General features: G+C 47.7%; 1 protein-coding gene across 11 annotated transcripts in view; it reads left to right on the top strand.

Annotated features, from left to right (window-relative positions):
* Nucleotides 1-16,663, top strand: part of LOC311358664 (mitogen-activated protein kinase kinase kinase kinase 4-like) — a 39,892-nt gene extending 23,229 nt beyond the window's left edge. For 2 of the 11 annotated variants that reach the window (XM_084478769.1, XM_084478768.1), the window contains exons 15-32: nt 614-838; nt 2,213-2,353; nt 3,831-4,154; nt 4,584-4,693; nt 5,013-5,179; nt 5,314-5,396; nt 6,461-6,639; nt 6,891-7,005; nt 8,454-8,786; nt 10,402-10,516; nt 10,776-10,943; nt 11,805-11,948; nt 13,491-13,625; nt 14,477-14,577; nt 14,865-15,014; nt 15,317-15,476; nt 15,779-15,918; nt 16,395-16,641. In XM_084478769.1, the coding sequence (XP_084334895.1) occupies nt 614-838; nt 2,213-2,353; nt 3,831-4,154; nt 4,584-4,693; nt 5,013-5,179; nt 5,314-5,396; nt 6,461-6,639; nt 6,891-7,005; nt 8,454-8,786; nt 10,402-10,516; nt 10,776-10,943; nt 11,805-11,948; nt 13,491-13,625; nt 14,477-14,577; nt 14,865-15,014; nt 15,317-15,476; nt 15,779-15,918; nt 16,395-16,478 (2,874 nt within the window). In that variant the 3' untranslated portion in view covers nt 16,479-16,641. Of the gene's footprint in view, nt 1-613; nt 839-2,212; nt 2,354-3,830; nt 4,155-4,583; nt 4,694-5,012; nt 5,180-5,313; nt 5,397-6,460; nt 6,640-6,890; nt 7,006-8,453; nt 8,787-10,401; nt 10,517-10,754; nt 10,944-11,804; nt 11,949-13,490; nt 13,626-14,476; nt 14,578-14,864; nt 15,015-15,316; nt 15,477-15,778; nt 15,919-16,394 lie in introns of all 11 variants that reach the window. The other 9 variants (XM_084478766.1, XM_084478763.1, XM_084478771.1 and 6 more) reach the window with 7 other exon arrangements.
* The last annotated feature ends 4,822 nt before the right edge of the window (nt 16,664-21,485 follow it).

The following is a 21,485-nucleotide window of genomic DNA, read 5'->3' as shown; positions in this document are numbered from 1 at the left end:
CCTGTACAGCGTGGTTAGCTCTCACTGCGATGAAGCGTTCATTCATTCATTCATTCATTCATCCGGAAAGGTATTCATTCATTAGTTCCTCAAGAGAAAACTGACCTATTTTTTCAGCAAGAGCACTCTCACCGCATATGTATAAAAACATGCAGATCTGCGTCTGCATGGACCAACGTATGAGTCATGGAGAAGGATTTAACTACAGTCCTACACGCCTCTTGTAGGCCGCCGCCAAAAACAGTTCAGGTGTGGCTGTAACCGTGGAGATCCTTTCCATGACGACAACATGAAACAAACAGCTTATCATAAACGTTTAGTGTGTATAGCTCCTTTTTACACAATTTCCAAATGAGAGCCAAATGCTACTAAAGAATGAATTAAGGTTCTTGGAAATAAATAGGTACTTTTATATATATTTATGCAAATTCAATCATGTAAGCATGTTGGATAGAAATCAATACAAATCTGTGGTTTCGGGTCAAATGCTTCCAGTTGTCCCGAACGACACTGCGGGGTTGTCTGGGGGTTGTCTAGCCCATTGTAGTAACATGGATGATGACGTTATACGCCTCCACCTCCTCCTCCTCCTCCACCTCCTCCCTGAACCCAGGAGTGCAAGTGGAAGGAGCTGGAGGAGCAAAGACAAGCTCAGAAGCTCAAGAAACAGCTGGAGGAGGAGCAGGCGTACCTCCTCTCTCTCCAGCAGCATCAGCAGGCCAGCAGACCCCCGCAGACCGCCCAATCAGCTGCGGGCGGTCAGGTTGATGTGGTCCATGAGAGGACCCCACCCTCCCAGCTCCAAGGCCCCGCCCCTGACTCTGAGCCAATCAGAGAGGTGAAGCCCTCGTTGCAGGTTGCCATGGTGCCAGCCGCAGTAGAAATGCTTTGTGTGCTTGTGTGTACTCACACCCCCTTCGCGCTGGGATGGGCTGAGTGTTGATGATGTGGTGGTGTTGTCATGGTGATGGAAGACCCTTATCTTGTGCCTTGTAAACTCTGAGCTACACCTCTTCTACACCAGTACATCTCCCAGTACAACCAGTCTAACCATAGGCCTGTTGCCAGGATGCGTCTGCTTCTTCAATCTTCTTTAATTCTAACACAACATATTTCCGTTTTAAAGAGAAATATAATACATGACACGACCACAACTGACCAAGTGGCTGTGAACTTCAGTGAATCCTGTTTAAAATATGAATCGAAGCCATTTCTAACCAAAAAGTACATTAAGCACCCACTACGATGTACAATAACTGATTTAGAATTTTCAATATCAGTTATTCATTACTTTCTGTAACATGCCAATGGGGCTAACTGTGCTAGCGCCTGTAAAGCTAACATTTTATGTTGTGAACTGGCTATGTTCACTCCTTCAACCCTAACAAGGTATCTCGTTGGTCATTGTTAGTCCTTGTCAGTGTCCTGGGTTCCCATCATGTACCAAGGAAGCCAGAGAAAAGATTGACGAGACAGCGGGGAAATTGTTAATCAGAGCATTTCTGTTAGAAAAGTTGACTACAAAAATTTCTCATGTTTGTTTATTGAAAATAATAATAATAATAATTATTATTATTATTATTATTATTATTATTAAAGCCAAAATACTTTCTGAAGAAAATCCTCTCCTGCTTTCTTGTGCAGTTGAGAAAGTACCACTAGATAAAGATTTTTTCCGGTCTTGCTAGTGTGAAGATTTCCCGGTGTGATCCCAGTATCTTCCAAGACCCCAACCTCCTCAATAACACGTTCATATTATCTTCACATCATATCAACATTCATCACCACCATCAACACCTCATCAACTGTCGGACAATCTGTGGGTGTCCCTGTGTGTAGGGTTGGCATGGAAACATGTTGAGGTGTTGGTTTGGTCGGTCACATGACTCCTCAGGGAGGTTGTGTGTCTGTCTTTAGTGTGTGAGTCTCCTCTAGAAACTACTCTAACTGTGTGCTCTGCAGGGTGACGCTTACTTACTCTAGCAACTAAATGCTTGCGCTCCCTCTCTCTATCGATCTAGTACTCTCTCGCTCTCTCTCTCTCCTTAGCTATCACTGCTGTTACTGCATAGAGCACTTCTTAACTTGCGTTTCTGGGTCTGTCCATTTTCTGTGTGTGTGTGTGTGTGTGTGTGTGTGTGTGTGTGTGTGTGTGTGTGTGTGTGTGTGTGTGTGTGTGTGTGTGTGTGTGTGTGTGTGTGTGTGTGTCCAGGCTGACGAGCGCTACCGTAAGAATATCCAGGGCTCCCCCCAGACCAAGCCGCCCCCACCGCCCCCCCGCTCAGAGTCCTCCCACCCCAATGGCCCCGCCCCCACAGAGACCCCCGCCCTGCACCGGCCCATGGAGCCCCAGGTAACTACGGCAACCTCCGTCCCCCCTCACACACACAAACACGATACATACAGACAGAGAGATAATGCATACACAAACATGATTTCACGGACAACCCTATGACACACACAGTACGCTATGTTGCTAATATCTAACACTATCCCACTACCTCCCGTTACCTTTGGAAGAGTGCCAACACTGGTGCAAGTGGTTAATTTCAGTATTAATCTGTTGTCTATTGTCTGTTGATGTTATTAACATGAAGTAATGATGACCCTTTATATATAAGCGCATTAATAATGTTGATGTGACAAACTCATGTTGTTTTCTATGTTTAAGGTATTATTGTCTTTTTTCTGAAGTCATCTTTTTGCTCTGAATGTCTGTGATGCTAATCCTGGTCTTCATCTGTGCTGTACTTCCTGTGTTTGTGCGTTCACTTCCTGTATCGGAGGAGTGCTCCCGGGAGCTCAGTGGCCCCTTGCTTTATCTCTTCCCCCATCGCTTTTCTCCGACAGCCCAGCAGTGACATCACTACCCTGTGTAAACAATAACAACAATAACAGCAGTAACACAGCTCCTTCCTTCAGGATGGGACTCTGAACACAGTTGGTGGGCAACCAACTTTCCATTGGTTGTTGATTGTTGTCATGCTGTGATGATGAAACTCTTACATTTCTAACACACATTTCCCGTGTCTGTTAGTCAGTTTTTTCTGTGTGTTCTGTATGTTATTAATGTCAAGATAATTATATAAGGCTTATGAGTTTGAAGTCATGGGGTGTTAGGTGTGTGTGTGTGTTTGTGTTTGCAAACATTTCATGTTCATCGGTTGCCTGTGCCTATGGGTGTGTGTTCTGCGTGTGTGTGCCTGTCTATGAGAATTTGGGAAAGTTGAGAGAGTTGTTATGCATGAGGTCGGTTGGTGACGTTCTTGCTCTCATTGGCTGAGTCGTATTTGTAACTTCATGAGGCCTGCAACGGTCTGACTGTAGAATACAGGACAGAAAGCATCATAAACACTTGTGTTTTATAAGGTCTTGGTGTGTCATAAATACCAAAGTTAGTCAGACATACAAAACACTCGCACACGCACATCCTGTCTGGCTTCAAGCCAACGCCGCTTGGTCTAAAACAGCCATCTCCCGCATCAAGACCTCGGACGTGAAAATGCCCCACGGGTCCACTTTCTGAAACTAAAACTTAACATTCAATGTGTACACTAGTTTCAGTTCACTACGCTCCAATCCATGAAGTTAAGTTAAGTCTTGTTTCGTGTTTTTGTTATAATGCCTGGACTCCATAAATAACGGCGTAAGCAGTATCCACTGCATCCATTTTTTTAATCCAGTATCCATCACATGATTCCCCCCTTTTGTTGCCACGGTAACCCTGTTTACTTTGTCTTTGTTTGTTTCTTTCTTTCTTTCTTTTAAAGTATGATTTTGTGCGCATGCTGATCCCCCCCCCCCCCCCCTGTGTTTTTTGTCATTGGAAGGTGCGCTCCAACATGGCCGCCTTAAAGAGCAACGCCAGCATGGCAGCTTCCTCCACCTCTTCCTCCTCCTCCACCTCTTCCTCATCATCCGCTAGCGCCCCTCCCTCTGCGACCCACTCACACACCGGCTTCCCAAACCATCACCTCCGCTCCAAACAGGACCTCCTCAACCAACACCAACACAACCATCCATCTTCATCATCCCCATCGTCATCATCATCATCATCATCATCAATCCCCCATCGCACTGACCTGCCATCCCACCCCCAGCCTAGACCCTCCCCCAACAACCCCTCAGCCCCCCCAGAGGAGCTCCCACCCAGGGTAAGCAGTGGTGTTGCTGGGTGTAGCCGTGTAGCTGGGTGTAGCCGTTAGCTGGTTGTAGCAATGTAGCAGCTGTGTAGCAGTACATCAGCGTGGTTGTGTGGCTGTAATGTTGTAGCAGGAATGCTGCTGTTTAGCTGGCTGTAGCCATTTAGTGGAGTGGTGTAGAACGGTAGGCATGTGTACAGCGCTGTTTAGCGGTGGTGAAGCTGGGTGTAGCGTTCTAGCAGGAGCTAGCCAATGTCTTTCCTCTCTGGTACCATCATGCTAATCGTGGTCTGACACTCCTAAGTGCAACATGATTTAATAGTTGCAAAGAGAGTGTGTGTGTGTGTGTGTGCATGAGCCCGCATGCGCGTGTATAGTGTGTGCGCGTGTGTGCATAATGTATGGTGTTTGCATAGCAGCTCACTGTGTCTGTGATGCAAGGTTCCAATGAGAACCACCTCCAGGTCTCCCGTGTTGTCAAGGCGAGAGTCTCCTCAGCACCAGGGCAATGCACCGCCCGGCCACCAGGCCGCCCAGCGCAACGCCATCAGGTGGGTCGCACCCGGGCATCAGGACACCGTCCCCTGTTTGACCTAGAAACGCACTATGTGTGTTTACATCCAACAGGCCAACAGTAAACCCTTCTTTTTTCAAATTTTGTTGTGGTTGTTGTTAAGAATGTATAACAAAACACATGTTCAAGACGGGGTCAGTCAGAGATTAGTCAATATACTGTACACAGTCAGGAAGTAAACAATCAGATCAATAAAGAATATACAGGCTCAACACATGCTCATTGTATGCAAGAAATGGTCATGGTAATAAACCCTTTTTAAATGTGTGTGTGTGTGTGTGTGTGTGTGTGTGTAGTGCTGCAGAGCCCAGGGTGCTGTGGGACAGGGTGGAGCGCTTGGTGTCGCGGCCGGGGGGCGCGCCCAGCGGGGGGTCCAGCAGCTCCAGCTCCTCCAACAGCTCCACCAGCAGCTCCAGTAAGACCCCCACCCAGCAGGGGTCTGGGGACAAGATCAGGCCCCGCAGTGAGTCACACACACACACACACACACACACACATACACACACACACACACACGCACACACACACGCACACAGTGCCTAGTGCCCTACCATGGTTAGTGCTGTGTTCCTGACCTGTGCCTCTTCCTCTCTCCAGCCTCCTCCAAGTCTGAGGGTTCCCCCCTCCAGAAGCCCCCTGCTGAGGAGAGGAGGGAGCAGGGCAGACCCTCCCGTACTGCGGTGAGGGCCGCTCGGGCCACGGCCACTGGATGGCGGTCTACTAGCTCTACTAGTTACCCTCATCCTTCTACGCCTTCTGCTACTTGACTACTTCTATAGTACTTCTAGTGCTTTCACTGGTTGTACTCCTTGTACTTCTAGTACTTTCACTGGTTGTTCTCCTCGTTCTCGTTCTGTTGCTTCTACTAGTTGTACTAGTTCTAGTTGCACTTCTACCGGTGGAGACTGGCTGTAGCGGAGCTGGTGTGTGTGTGTGTGTGTGTGTGTGCTGCATCGGACCCGAGAGTTGTGTCAAGTTGAAAGAGACTTGGCTAAGGGTTAGCTTATGCTAATGGTTGGCTTAGTTCTGGCTTGTTGACTAATGCTTGTTGACCAAACTATTAGATCCTGTGAATGGTTGGCTAATACCAGTGTTTGGCCTATGCTGTTGTTTGGCTAATGCTAGCTCTGTGATGCTTGGTACGAGTGGTTGAAGTGGTTTCTGGGGTCCATGAGAAGAGCTTTGTGGGGATTGAGTGGGTTGCAATCGAGCCTGGGTTGTCTGTGTGTATGTGTTTGTATATGGTTTATGTGTGAATCATACAAAATGTGCTGGATGGTTTGAGTTGTGTCTTGTGAACATCTTACCCCTCATGCCAGCCAAAAGCACGCAGTGGTCTGCTTCATCAAATGCTTCCGGGTCTACAGTCCATGGCTTCAGTCTGCTGGACTAACCATACTCTAACTGTAGCTCTCTCTATCGCCCATTCCTATTCTGAAATTAACTCTCTTTTCTCCTCTCTCTAACACGTCTCTCTCTCTCTCCTGTTTCCAGCGCCTCGCTCGCCCAGCCCGCAGTCTTGACGCCGACTAATCTATTTCCTGTTACATCCTCTAATATCTTCTCCGCTCACAACGCTGGCTTTTCATTGGCTGGCTGCCCTCTCTGACCAACATTTCCTCTCCGGCAGCCTTCCCGTTTCCTGCTCCTGTAGAACGCTGACGCTGACAACCGCTGAGCCCTGACCTGAGTTTGACGTTGTGACCTTTGACCGCCCCCCCCCCCCCCCCCCCACCCATGACAGGACCTGACAGCGCTGGCCAAGGAGCTGCGAGCAGTGGAGGAGGTGACCCCGCCCCACAAAGTGACCGACTACTCCTCCTCCAGCGAGGAGTCGGGCACCACCGACGAGGACGACGACGAGGAGGTGGACCAGGACGGAGGGGAGGAGTCCACCTCGGGACCAGAGGACCCGCGGGCCGGGTACCGTCTCACCGCTTAACCTCTGACCTTTGACCTCTCGCCCTGGTTCTGTAGCGTTTGCACTCTTATTACCTTTAACCCCGGAGTACTCGCCTTGATTGCATAAAATGTCCTCCAACCCCGACCCGCTCCTTAATGACATGTAGCTGAATTCACTGTAAATCCCTTTGGATTAAAAGTGTCCACTGAACGACTCAGTAGTACATAGACATTTAAGGTGACCGAGTCAACCTCCCTCCCTACCCCTCCAGCTCGTCCCGGGTGAGTAACGGGGAGACAGCATCGGCGAAGACCATGGTCGTCCAGGACGACGGTGATGACGCTGGCTCCACGCCGTGTAGAGACCGTACCCTGATGGTCAGACAGGTAGCACGCACGCACGCACACACACACGCACACACCCAACACGTGTGCCCACACCCCCCACATTTAGGCATCCATTAATTTGTTAAGTTCATTTTTCATTTTCAGTATCAAGTTTGTGTGTCTGTTTGTGTTGTGTTGGGACCTCTGTGTTTGACTTTGTTTTACGTTGTCTTTCTGGTCAGCCTTCAGGATGAGAGAGATAGAGAAAGAACGATAGTAAGACAGATAGAGATGGGGTGATATAAAGAGATGGAGTGATAGAGAGAGAGAGAAATTGCATCAAAAGCAGAGGTAGAAACAGTTAAATGTTTTTATTTACAAAAGTAATCAATACATTTTAAATAATGTAATGTTAAAGTAATAATACAGGCTAATACAGTAATAATATAGGCTAAAACTGACATTGTTGTGAAAATCTATTTAATATCGATTTCAGGGTTTATTTTTCCTATTGTACTTACTGTATCTTACTGTATACTTACTGTATCTTATTGCAATTGGCCGTCGTCAGGCCTCTCACTATCTGCCTCCCAGAAATACTTTCGCTCCCCCCCCTCCCCTCAACATCAGAAGGCAACATTCTGTAAATGTACATTTATAAATTGCATAAACCAATAACATGTATTATAATGCTATGTACAACAGGCTTTATTATTAATTGTGAAAGCTAGCTAGACATTTGGCAGTATTCTATACAATGCCACAGGGGAACTCACATTTCTGATGATGAATTTTTCCTCTTTAATTTTGAGTTAAACCAATCCTTAGTATTTTGATTAGATAGAAGTTTTTTTTAATCTTTATTCTTGACTCTAGTGTAATTTATTTTGTTAGTTATACATGTAAAACCTGAGTAAAATTGTATGTGTAAATGTACTGTTAACTACCTTAAATTAAACCTTTAGTGATTAGCTGAACTTACTAACTTTTTAATGTCCTGCTTGTAGCATAGCCCTGCTAGCCACATTAGCCCTGCTAGCCACATTAGCCCTGCTAGCCACATTAACCCTGCTAGCCACATTAGCCCTGCTAGCCACATTAACCCTGCTAGCCTAATTAGCCCTGCTAGCCACATTAGCCCTGCTAGCCACATTAGCCCTGCTAGCCACAGTAGCCCTGCTAGCCTAATTAGCCCTGTTAGCCGCAACATCCCTGTTAGCCGTATGAACCCTGTTAGCCACACGGGTCCTGTTAGCGACAATAGCCATGCTTGCCACATTAGCCCTGCCGGCCACATTAGCCATGCTAGCCTAGTTAGCCCCGGTAGCCGCTTTAGCCACGGTTGCCTCATGAGCAACGGTAGCTACGTAACCCATGGCAGCCATGGAAGCCTAATGAGCCATGGCAGCCGCCTAAGCGTCCCGCTCGCTCTAGCAAACACCTTCCCCTGTCCTAAAGTAGTGAGACAAGCAGCTCCACCCAACCTCCACCCCTCTGTCTACTTCCAGAGCCCAGGGTCGTCCATGGGGTCAGGGGTGGTGCACAACAACCACGCCCTGCTCCCCGGTTTCTCCCCAGGGTCCAGCAGCCCCCACACGCCCAGCCCCCATCACCCCCACGCCCACCCCCACCCCCACCCCCACCAACACCCGCACCACCCGGACCGCAACGGCTTCGCCGGCCGCATCCACCTTCTCCCGGATCTGATTCAGCAGAGCCACCACCCCTCCTCCCCTTCCTCCTCCACCTCCTCGCCCATCTCCTCCCCCGCCTCCAGCCTGGGCAGCCCCTGCCCCGTCTCCCCCCACATCCCCCTGGACCAGCTCGCCATCTTTCTGGAGGTACGTCGCCCCAGCCGGGCCACCCTGCCGTCCCGCTCTCCTGACCTAACACCGTTCCCCCGTGCCTTCCAACCTAACCCCCCCGCAGAGGGCTCCGCACTCACGCCGACCTCTGCTGGTCGGCCGTCTGAACCGCACCGTTGAGCTTGAATTATAATAACATGGGCTTCAGATTATCATGGCTGACCGGTCAGAGCTCTGTTTATCCGTCTGTCCTTTCACTGCGACATCCTCCTCCTAACCAATCCGAGCTACGTGCGAACGGCTCTATGTCTGAGCTCTTTCACGAAGACAACATCATCTTAGGATGACGATGCCGTCTTCAGCCAGTCCGTGTCTTGTTCTCCCCCGTCGCCTACAGTGCCCTCTACTGGTCGTTCTCTCTCTGGCCCTGACACCTTTTTTCACCTTTCTTCTTCTTCCTCGTCTGCCTCAAGCTCCAAGGAGATGGTGGTGTTGGTTTTGGTGGACATATATTAACAGGCCTATCTTGTAGATCACTATATATGGATGATTTTAATTCCGCTCTTGTGTATTCATGGTGGTGCGCAGCTAAACATTTCCTTTTTCGTGTACGAGACACAACCTTGATGCATAGATGTCTAGCTAGCACCCTGAGGGTCTGGCCCGTGGTTGAGCTCAAAGAGTTCCTGAGGTAGAGCAGCTGTGAGTATGTTCCTGGTGGAAAGACGACCATACTTTTGTACCACTTATCCAAATTCTTCGTTTTTACCCACCACCATTTTCCTTTGTTTCTCCCACCACTCCGGGTGTTTCTATTTATTTATTTTTTATGTGCATGTATTTACTCACCATCTGAGCCTCACTGCATGACATTCCATCCTGTGTTTGTCATTCCACCGCCTGGTTGAGTTCTTCATACACGTTGCTGTACAACCCATAATAATATCCCCTAATAATATGCTATAATAATTGGGAGGGAGAGTAAAACGGCTCCCCCTGCTGGTGGTATTCAAACTCTCCAGTGAAATGCATTGATTTTCCCCATAGACTTATTAATAATTAATAATAGGGTGCATTGTAAAACAAAAGTCATCATTTCTATTTATGTTTTAAAAGGTTTATATTTTGATTGCAAATACGTTTCTTAACAGACGTTTTGTCATGTTTTTTGACAGTACCTCTTAAGTTATCACACGGTCAATGGGAAATTCAATGCATTACTCGCTCAGCTTTGAAACGTGACCACTAGATGGCGTAGGTTTTATTCTCCCTCCTCTATATCTCTGTATGCTTGGATTCTGTGGCGTATGGTTATAATGGTATAGTGTTGGGTGTTGGTGTTATTAATGTAAGGGTTGGAGTTAGTTTTAGGGCTAATGTTGGGGTTAGTGCTAGGGCTTATTATTGTTATTATTAGCAGGGTTATTAGGGTTAGCTTCAGTGTTGGTGTGCATGGTCTGAATATATTTCACCACTGTGTACAGAGCCAGCGTTACAGCTGGGTTAGCGCAGTGGGTTAGTGTAGTATTTTTATGTGTGCGTTCTGACTGTGTGCAGAGCCAGTGGCACAGCGGGGTCAGTGCAGTGGGTTAGTGGAGTGGGTTAGTGCAGTACTATGTGTGCGTTCTGACTGTGCTCCCACCGTGCGCAGAGCCAGTCCAACAGCAGCACGATGCAGAAACACAAGTCCTCCTCCTCCTTCACGCCGTTCATCGACCCGCGCCTCCTGCAGGTCTCGCCCTCCGCGGGCGCACTCAACAATGTCGGTAAGCCCCGCCCACTCCCAGCCTAAGGCATGCTGGGAAACTCACTCAGGCATGACCGTAAATCAAACTCGATTGATTGAGGTCAGTTTTAGAGCGACTATGTTCAAAAGCAAGGACACGACGACAAAACATGATAATGATATATCTAAATTTAAACAGCAAAAATGTGTCTTGTGACCCCATGACCCTGACCTGTCCTCGTCCCCCTCCTCCACCTCCTCCTCCTCCCCTACCTAAGGCCTGCCCTTTGACCCTTTAGGCTACGCTAACGACGCCCGGCTAGCGGAGGCGCTGCGGCTCGATCCGTCCCGGAAGGGCTCGGTGGTCAACGTCAACCCGGTCAACACCCGCCCCCACAGCGACACGCCCGAGATCCGCAAGTACAAGAAGAGGTTCAACTCCGAGATCCTGTGTGCCGCCCTCTGGGGTGAGGACAGCTCGTAACCTTTGACCCTTTGACCCTCTGAACCGTTGAACCAGGCGCCTTGTGAGGGTTACTGATGAGGTGGTGTAGATGACAGGTGACAGATTGCAGAGGTGTGAGGGTTACTGATGAGGTGGTGTAGGTTACAGAGGTGTGAGGGTTACTGATGAGGTGGTGTAGGTTACAGAGGTGTGAGGGGTTCTGATGAGGTGGTGTAGATCACAGGTTAAAGATTAGGTTGTGCATAGATAATGGATTAGGTGGTGTTGTTTATAGGTTACAGATTAGTTGGTTCATAGATTATAAATTAGGTGGTGTAGGGTACAGTTTATGGATAAAGTGGGTTGTATTATGTTACAGATTAGGGGGGGTATATTATAGGTTACAGATTAGGAGGTGTATATTATAGGTTACAGATTAGGAGGTGTATATTATAGGTTACAGATTAGGTGGTGTATGTTATAGGTTACAGATTAGGAGGTATATATTATAGGTTACAGATAAGGTGGTGTATATTATAGGTTACAGATTAGGTGGTGTATGTTATAGGTTACAGATTAGGTGGTGTATATTACAGGTTACAGATGAGGTGGTGTATGTTATAGGTTACAGATTAGTAGGTATATATTATAGGTTACAGATAAGGTGGTGTATGTTATAGGTTACAGATTAGGTGGTGTATGTTATAGGTTACAGAGTAGGTGGTGTATATTACAGGTTACAGATTAGGTGGTGTGTGGGTAGATGATGTAATGTCCCAGATGACCGAGGTGTGGTATCCATGTGGTAGCTCAGGTGTGTGACAGATGGCGTGTGATGGGTACCAGATTATGCATGATGGACTGCATACGCTGTGTGTCGTAGGAGTGAACCTGTTGGTGGGGACCGAGAGCGGGCTGATGCTGCTGGACCGCAGCGGCCAGGGGAAGGTCTACCCCCTCATCAACCGCCGGCGCTTCCAGCAGATGGACGTCCTGGAGGGACTCAACGTACTCGTCACCATCTCAGGTACAGGGACAGAGGGATGTCTAGAGAGAGAGAGAGAGACAGAGAGAGACAGAGAGAGAGAGAGAGAGAGAGAGAGAGAGAGGGGGGGGGGGGGGGGAGAGGGAGAGCGAAACATAATTTGTCACGTGTGCAACTGGACACAGAAATGGCGACTTTCACTTCCGCTTATCTGAATAACAAAATCTTTGTTGGAAAGTGTGAATATGCCTTACTTCTCCTATATTTCCCTGCCGCTAGAACATGTGCGTGCTTCTCGGGGTTGTGTGGTCAGCCTGTGGTTGGCTTATTTCAGCTTATTTATTAGCTAAGAGCCTGGCGTGTTTACAGCATGTAGTCCGACACACTAAATGTTTCCATGATAGGTGTGTGGGAATCAGTAGTAGCCATGCACGTCACGGATTATGGGGTTGATGTTGCATGTGGCCTGCAACGCAATCTAAATACAAGACACTGACACTTTAGTTGGTCAGACAGGAAGTACCCACGCTCAGACAAGAAGTCTAGAATCACACTCTGTTCTTGAATGAGGAATAATGTGTGAGTTTCCCCTAATTTTTTTAATTTTCCTCAAAAATGATCAATGCACCTCATGTTGATGAATATGTTGGAAGTTATAGGACGTTGTGGAACTGCTGAAAATATCAAACTGGTGTTGCTCCAGTTGAGTCATTTCCGATCCAATGTGGTTCACACGCAATGAACATGTTACACTCACCAACACGTCAGACAGGGTGTACCCTATGCTGTCAAGTGCGTTTTTAAATGCACTTAATTACATCATCATGTATTACCAACACTGCACTCAATACTCCAATACGGGGGGAAAAATTTATCTATGTTTCAACCAACTTTTGTTGCATAAAAGATAATAATTAAATATGAATATAATAATTAGGGCTGTCAAATTAACTCGTTAATTTAGATTAATTAATGACAGAAAAAATAACGTGTTAAAAAAATGAACACTGATTTATTTATTTTTTTCAGATTGAGTTTTTTGCCACATACAATATTCAAGAAAAAGTGTTAAATTCAAAACAAAGTATTTTTGCCTGAAATGCATTGTATCTTGAGTGAGATGGAAATGTTATTAATTTGCTCTTAAAATGCACCATATGTTAATGAAAGACATGTTTTAAATAGGAGAGACTTTGAACTTTAAAGTATATTATGTCTATTATTCATTAAATCACTCATCTGCCATAATTTATTAGAATTCAATTATTTAGAAATACTTTCTCTGCCATTAATTTATATTAATTAATCACAGAGCCTGTAATTAATAAGATTAATTTTTTTAATCGCTTGACAGCCCTAATAATAATCATAATATTGCATTTCATTTATGGAGCACCTTTCTAAATACTCAGACACTTAAATAAGACATCAAACACAATAGCACTCGAGGACAAGTGCGTGAGTACAAAAGAAACCAGGTTGTGTCTCCGAGATTCATTAGCCCGAGCAGCATGCACGCCCATCTCCCTCTACCGCTACGTTTATCTGTGTCATTGTGGTCCCTGGCTTCCCTCTGGTCCTCAGGCAAGAAGAACAAGCTGCGTGTGTACTACCTGTCGTGGCTCAGGAACAAGATCCTGCACAACGACCCCGAGGTGGAGAAGAAGCAGGGCTGGACCACCGTGGGGGACCTGGAGGGGGCCGTCCACTATAAAGTCGGTACGTAGCGCACGGACGGGGGCTTCCCGTCCGTGGAGGAAGACGGCATCACCGCCCCGGTTAGGGGTTCTATTCCCTGTGTTAGAGCAAGGGACGGACACCGCCCCGGTTAGGGGTTCCCAGTTTAGATGAAACCAATGAAAATAAAGATGATCATCTCCATTGAGTATTGTGTCACACTCAGGTGGCACTCATTTTAGCTGGAAATGCCCCAGTTTAATAAGGCGACCTCGCACCGTGCACAGGGCACATAGTGCTACTGTTCAGACTTATACTTCCTGTTGGAAACCACGCACCACTGGTGGCAGCGGAAATCCGTTTCCTCCGTAGAAGTGGGATTGATGTGGGCTCATTTAGATCAGTTTGTCAGAAGTTACGAGACTTTGTGGACTTTCTTGAAAATGTCCAACTGCTGATGTTCCGGTTTTGGTCATTAGGTTAATCAGCAATACAGTTTGAGTTGGATCCTTTTTAACCCTTTATTATGTATGGTTAACCTATCTTTTTATGCACATTTTACAATTGCAACAATCAACCATTTCAATTACCACTGTGGTATTTGTTTTTATTTACTTACACTTTCACCCAAAGAGACTTTATTCTTTCATGTTTCAATGTGCAGGTTAGGGGGTCATCCAGTCAATCTACCCTAGCCTCTAATACTAGCCTTTTCTGTCCATATATCACACGAGTATGATCATCCACATTTAGGTGCACTAGACACATCGTCTAGTACATCAGCACCAACAACAGTGAATAGCTGTACCCCAACAACATTCTCAATCCTCTCTCTCCTTACTCTCTTTTTCCCACTTTCACTCTCTCTCTCCCCCCCCCCCCCCCCCCCCCAGTGAAGTACGAGAGGATTAAGTTCTTGGTCCTGGCACTGAAGAACTCTGTGGAGGTGTACGCCTGGGCTCCCAAGCCCTACCACAAGTTCATGGCCTTCAAGGTAGGAACCTCGGACCAGAGTCGCCTCACTTTAGACGCCTGGGAAGGGAGTTAAAGACCACGGCTAGGAGCTATTCCCTAGGGTGCTCCGTATGTAGAGCAAGGCACTAACGCTGCCAGGGTTGGGGGTTCTGTTCCCTAGGGTGCTCCATACGTAGAGCAAGGCACTAACACTCCCAGGGTTAAGGGTTCTGTTCCCTGGGTAGAGCAAGGCACTAACATTGCCAGGGTTGGGGGTTCTATTCCCTGGGTGGAGCAAGGCACTAACCCTGCCGTCGGTCCCGGCAGTCTTTCGGGGACCTGGTCCACAAGCCCCTGCTGGTGGACCTCACGGTGGAGGAGGGTCAGAGGTTGAAGGTCATCTACGGCTCCTACTCAGGCTTCCACGCCGTCGACGTGGACTCTGGGGCCGTGTACGACATCTACCTCCCCACACACGTAAGACCCACGCAGACACACTCAAACGCACCCTCTCTCACGCACACACTCACACACACACACACACACACGCACAAACTTGATCACACGCAAATGTAAGACACACATACACACACACTATCCCGTGCCACAAACACACACACAGGCTCACACACACATGCCCTCCCATGCCCCCCCCCCCCTTACACACACATTCCCACGTGGCTAAGACACACATACACAGACACTGTGTGTCTACCACTATGAGAGCTAAGTCCTACGACCGCAACCTGAGGAGCTGACCTGTGTGGCTCCTCCTCCAGATCCAGAGCAGCATCCAGTCGCACGCCATCATCATCCTGCCCAACACGGACGGCATCGAGCTGCTGGTGTGCTACGAGGACGAGGGCGTCTACGTCAACACCTACGGCCGCATCACCAAGGACGTGGTGCTGCAGTGGGGCGAGATGCCCACCTCCGTCGGTAGGGCCCGCCCCGGCGGTGGCGCGCCCCGCCCTCTCCTCCTCCTCCTCCTCTTCTGTGCCTCTCCTCTCCTCCGTTACATTATGGTCCGGAATGGATGATATGAGAGACTTGTTGACCGTCCTCTCTTTCCGCTTCTCTCTCTCCCGCTCTCGCTCTCGATCCCGCACTCTCTCTCTTGCTCTCTTATCTCGCTCTCGCTCTCTCTCTCTATTGCTCTCTCGCGCGCTCTCGTTCTCGCGCTCGCTCGCGTTCCCGCGCTCTCTCTCGCTCTCGCGCTCTCTCTCTCTCGCTCTCTCCAGCCTATATCCGCTCTAACCAGATCATGGGCTGGGGGGAGAAGGCGATAGAGATCCGCTCGGTGGAGACGGGTCACCTGGACGGGGTCTTCATGCACAAGAGAGCCCAGAGGCTGAAGTTCCTCTGTGAGAGGAACGACAAGGTACACACACACACACACACATGCACTCACACACATGCACTCACACACGGGCACACACACGCACGCACGGCCACACATGCACACGCACACGCACAGTCACACATAAACACACAAACACACACGCACGCGCACATGCACACATACACGCATGCAAGGAAGCACAAAGATGTATATTATTACGCTGTTGAAATTTACATCTTTTAGGCCGTTTCTCCTCACCTCTACAATGGTTCCAAGACTCTGTTTTGGACAGCTTTATGTGGTCAAATATGCCACTTGAGTTTCTTTCGCAAAATCATATATTGTTTTATAGTTGTAGGCCTACATGACAGACACAAAACAGTCACGGACCACAGTCGAGGTAGGAGACTGTGAGTGGTTATCGCCGCGCAGTTACAGGCGGTTACCTCAAGGGGTACTGCAAGCCGTGCGGTGGTGAGGTCCAGGATTAAGGCTGTGTGTTCTGTGTTCTGCAGGTGTTCTTTGCGTCCGTGCGCTCCGGGGGCTCCAGTCAGGTGTACTTCATGACCCTGGGGCGCACCAACCTGCTCAGCTGGTAGGAGGCCCCCGCCCCCTCCTGGCCACGCCCCCTTCCACCGCCACCGCCAACACTGGATCCCACAGCCCGGCGTCATCGGACGCCCCGAGTACACAGATCAACAAACAAACGAACTAACAACCAACAGAAGGACCATCGTCCACAGGCTGGGGGGGGGGGGGGGGCAGCCTGACCCCCCCCGGTGGGCAGGGCTTTGACCCCCCCCCCCCCCCCCAGGGTTAGAGGAAGATAATAACCAACACTGACACGGAAGGAAAAAAAAGAATATTAAATGTGAATACTCAAGGTTTTTTTTTTCCACTTGTTTGTTTTTTTTTTGTTGCTTTTTGCGGGAAGCGGGAAGGGAGGCAACGACGGAGTCGAGTTCCCATGGCGACGGGAGGAGGCTCGACAGCCGTCCCAGCGGCTAGCCGCGTTCAAAGTACCGTTACTATGACTACCTTCTCCACCCCTGAAGCCCCGCCCAGTTTACTCCCTGGCTCCGCCCCCTCTCCTCCTAGCGTATGGATGCGGGTCTGGGGGGCGGAGTCTGTATGTAAATGTATCTATTTAGTTCCAATGACTGTTGACCTGACTGGCCGCGTGTTCACGGCGGCCAATCAGAGAAGGGGGGAGGGGAACATTCGGCGAGCACGGGAGCCAATGAATGAGCTTGGGGGGGCCCCGGGTTGTCACGGCGACAGCAGTGTAGGAGGGGCCCATTGAAGATTTACTGTAAGTGTGCTAGTATGTAACGGGGACTAACTATGGGTATGTATGTGTGTTGTTGGGTATTGTGTCATACAGCTGTAGCCAATCAGCGTCCAGAAAGAAACGAAGATGTTGAAAGTGGAGTGGAGAATAGTATTTTTTTGAATGATTATAATGGATATTATTCCCTGGAGATAAGTGTAACTATGTGGAATTAAACATGTCTTTTACCTTGTTTTTAAAGATTTACACGATTTAAAACGCGGTCCACTGTTTGCTTGCTTTTTCGCCCGGCGACCCGCAAACAGGGAGATGGTTTGAATGGAGAAGGCCTCTGTTGGTTGTGGGGACGTTGTGGGTACGTTGTGGGTACGTTGCATAAACTATAGTGTCTATGTGTAATAAAAGATCATTAAACCTATCTCTCTCTCCTCTCTCATTTCAAAATCCCCCCCCCCCCCCTATTACTGTCCTGCTCTTTCTGCTGAGGCACCTGAATGTCACTTCTGAGATCCCAGTGAAAGTCTTCTCTGCTCGGCTCTCTCTTCCTGAACTGTACGATGAAAATTGTTTGTTTTTTTAGTGTTTAGTCTAGTCTAGTTTAGTTTGTTCATGTGTTTAGTGAAAAGATGTTTAACTTACAGATGTTTACAAGATGTTAGACATGTTAAATTCTTCCCTTCTTAATGCACTTGTTATTGTAGAAAGTGTACAGTAATGGTGACTATACCGTCCGTCAGGGTTGGTAGAAATCCCCATTATTTTTAGTGTTTGTCTATTAGTTTGTATTTGTGTGTGTTTTCTGAGCCATTCTCTCACTTTCTTTTCATCAACTGGTCTAGTCTCCGAACTCACATGTCATCAGTCAAGACATACATTTTTTCAGCAAAGCCATCATGTAATGTTAAAAACACTGAGCGGAAAAAAAGCCGCAAGAATTGGGCCTAAATTCTAGAAAATTGTAAGCCATCGAAACAAGAACAATGAAACTAGTATTATTAGTCATTGGCTTCTGTCTAAAGATTATGTTTGGGTACATGCTGTCATTCCACTTCAAAATGCAGTAGTTGAGGATCACAAGTGTAAGGTTCCCCATGCATGGATAGCCTGGTCTCTCAGTGCGGGGGTGGTGGTGGAATTGCTGGAGGAACAATGCATGCAGAACTGTGTGGAAATATGACACATGGAGATCAGTAAATGGCGCATGTTGTAAAGGGCACATTTTGCAAGGTGCGTTGTGTAACCTTTGCAGCCGTACCTCACCATGTTTGATCTGGCTGTGTTGCGGCAGTCTTTAGGATGGTGTGTCACGCTGAACCCGATGACAACAGAAAAAATACAGCCGCTGTTCTGAACATCCTAGCTCCGCAGAGGATGTCATGAGTTGACCTCACAGAGATTTGACAGCCATTTCTAGAGCAGGAAGCAGGCACTTATGAGCAGAAATAATCCACTCCAATTTAAGGAAGCAAACTGTGCCCATGCTTGTGTTGTCCACAAATCAATCAATCAGTCAATGTTGGGAATTCGTCTTGCCCTGAGCAGCGTGTAGGTTGTATATTGTATATTGTATATATACTGTATATTGTGTTTAAACATTCATGCATGGCTCCGGCTGACCACCAGAAGTAACATGGCAATAGACTGAGCCAGCATCCTTCCACCCATTATCTCATCCAATAGGATGGTTTCCTGGTGTGCTGGCTCTGCCCCCCGATCATCTATTACCTTGAAGATGCTCCTTAAGACAGCGGCTTGTTTGACTGCCTGGGGGCTCTACAGCAGAGAATGACAAACCTTGCTGTCATCCGGCATTTAACTAGGCCTCTCTTCTCTTTCGCTCTCCAGGATGCCATTTTGATCGCAGGTGTCAGAATAACACTATGTGCTTTCTGAAATGTATGAGCTAATCTGTGCCTTTCTCAGGCCTGCAGGAAATCAGTGGGAAGAGGTGTTGCCCCGATCATTGCATGATCCCCTCGTGATCTGACGGAGCCGCTGTTCTTTCTTTACAGAGTTCAGCTGAGGGTTGAGCTATAACCTCCAAATGCCCACCTACGTAATCACTGCGATACGAGGCGCGTGCACCTGTGTTCCCTGGGTTCCCTGGGTTGTGTCAGAACACAACAGCAGGGGATTTCAGATATTTCATCGCAGTCCGCCCAGGGAACAGGCCGACAGGCCGGTCTCCACGTACACCACTCACCGTCCCCGCCATCCCCGCCTTTCCCTGGTGACGCGATGAACTAACTTAGACCTCAAGTTCGACAAACAGACCAGCTCACATTCGTAACTCAATACCTCCTTTAGAGGTCCTTTAGTGTCAGTGTTAGGGGGTGTGTTCAATGCTACTAGTAGTACTGAAATCAGTGATCATATATCATATATACATATATCATATCAGAGTACCCTATAGAGTAGACCCAATGTTTTGACGGATCATGTGCAACACTAACTATTCGCTAACCCACAACATGACTGACCCAATAAACAATGTATTCAGGGTTCCACATGGGGTGGGGGTGACCTGCACACCAGAGGGGATTTCTAGGGGAGAACACCTGTAGGAACTAACAGCCGATTGGTCAAGCTTCAGCCCTCACATCCCCTACCAGCAGCGCTCTTATGCATGATCTGTTTACCTCCTCTGGCGTTAGCGAGCCTGTGTGTGTGTGTTTGTGTGTGTGTGTGTGTGTGTGTAAGTGTGTGTGTGTGTGTGTGTGTGTGTGTGTGTGTTTTCGTGCACACCTGTGTGTGTGTGTGTGTGTGTGTGTGTGCGTGCATGTATGTGTGTACACATTTGTGTGTGAGTACTCATGCCTGTGTGTGTATTTCCGTGCACACCTGTGAGTGCGTACGTGTATGTGTGTACACATGCGTGCGTGAGTACTCATGCCTGTGTGTGTGTGTGTGTGTGTGTGTGTGTGTGTGTGTGTGTGTGTCTCTACACGTGTGTTTGTGTGCATTTGTGAACACTGCATGTGCGTGTGGTCTCCTGCTTAGGCAAACCTAAATATCCACCACTGACGTGAGCAATGGACACAGGGCGTTTACAACTCTTTACAACTGTTTACAACTCACAGGAAGACGAGGTGTAAACACAGAGCTGTGATTCGTCATCGTTTCTCCCCTCCAACAATCCCCAGCCATAAAAATGTCTAGCTTGTTGCAATCTCTGCACAAACCTAGACCCCCCATCTCCCCCCTCATGCTCCCTCTGAGACACCAATCTTTCTAAAGAGGACAGAGACAGACTTCTGTTCACAAACATTCATGAAGTCATCACACATTACACGTATGTGTAGGTTGGTTGTGAGGTGTAGTTGTTGTTGGTTCTCAGGGTGCTTTAACCTGAGAGAGTAGCCCCTCGACCACCTCTGCCTACGCTAGCGTCCACATAACCAGCGGCAGGTCTTTACTCAGTCCCTGACCTGGAATTTTGACCTCGCCGTCAAATCCAGATAAACAAGCGTTTGTCACACACACACACACACACACACACACAGACACACACACACACACACACACACACACACACACACACACACACACACACACACACTACTATACACAAACAAACTGTTCCCCAGTCTTGTGAAACCCGGAACTGGAATCTCCCCAAGGATAAGAAATGGTAAATAATAAACAAACAAACCTAAAAACTATTGATAACAGGCTTATCTAGATGCATTCTGTTTTGTAGCATTTCAACAGTTCAATGTCGATTGTTGTCATGACTGCTTTCATTACCTTTGAAGTAATTACCTGTAGATGTAATGATGTAATTATCTTTAGATGTCATTACGTCTGATGTCATTATTAGTGTAGATGTCTCTACCTGTAGATATCATTACCCTATGACATAATTTCCTGTAGATGTCCTTACTCCCCCATGCTGGAAGTATATGTAGACGGCCTAAACAGGGTTGATATCATTACCTGTAGAATTCATTACCCCTATGACGTCATTACCTGTACCATTTCGTGTATGTCATGTCGTTACCTCTGAAGATGTCAATAAGTTATTATTACCTCATTACCTCTAGGGAGTTCATTACCACCCTAGAGCCCTGTCCTCTAAATATAGGAATTGCAATATATTTGTATTATGTGTGTTTCTGCCTGTAGTTGTTTTATTTGCCGTTATGTTGTGCATGAAACTGCGCTATGCTTCGCTGTAGCACAAAACATAACATTAGACTTGATAACATTGGGAAACATGAGAATTTTTCTGTCTGGGGAGGGGAGGGAACCTTCAAAAGAGACACAGGTTCACCCTGAGTGGAGTGTCAGTCGCACCCAGAGACAGAACGTGACC

This window comes from Micromesistius poutassou (assembly GCF_964030765.1).
Source record: "Micromesistius poutassou genome assembly, chromosome: 14".
NCBI lineage: Eukaryota > Metazoa > Chordata > Actinopteri > Gadiformes > Gadidae > Micromesistius > Micromesistius poutassou.
This window is presented reverse-complemented; position numbering and strand designations above follow the sequence as displayed.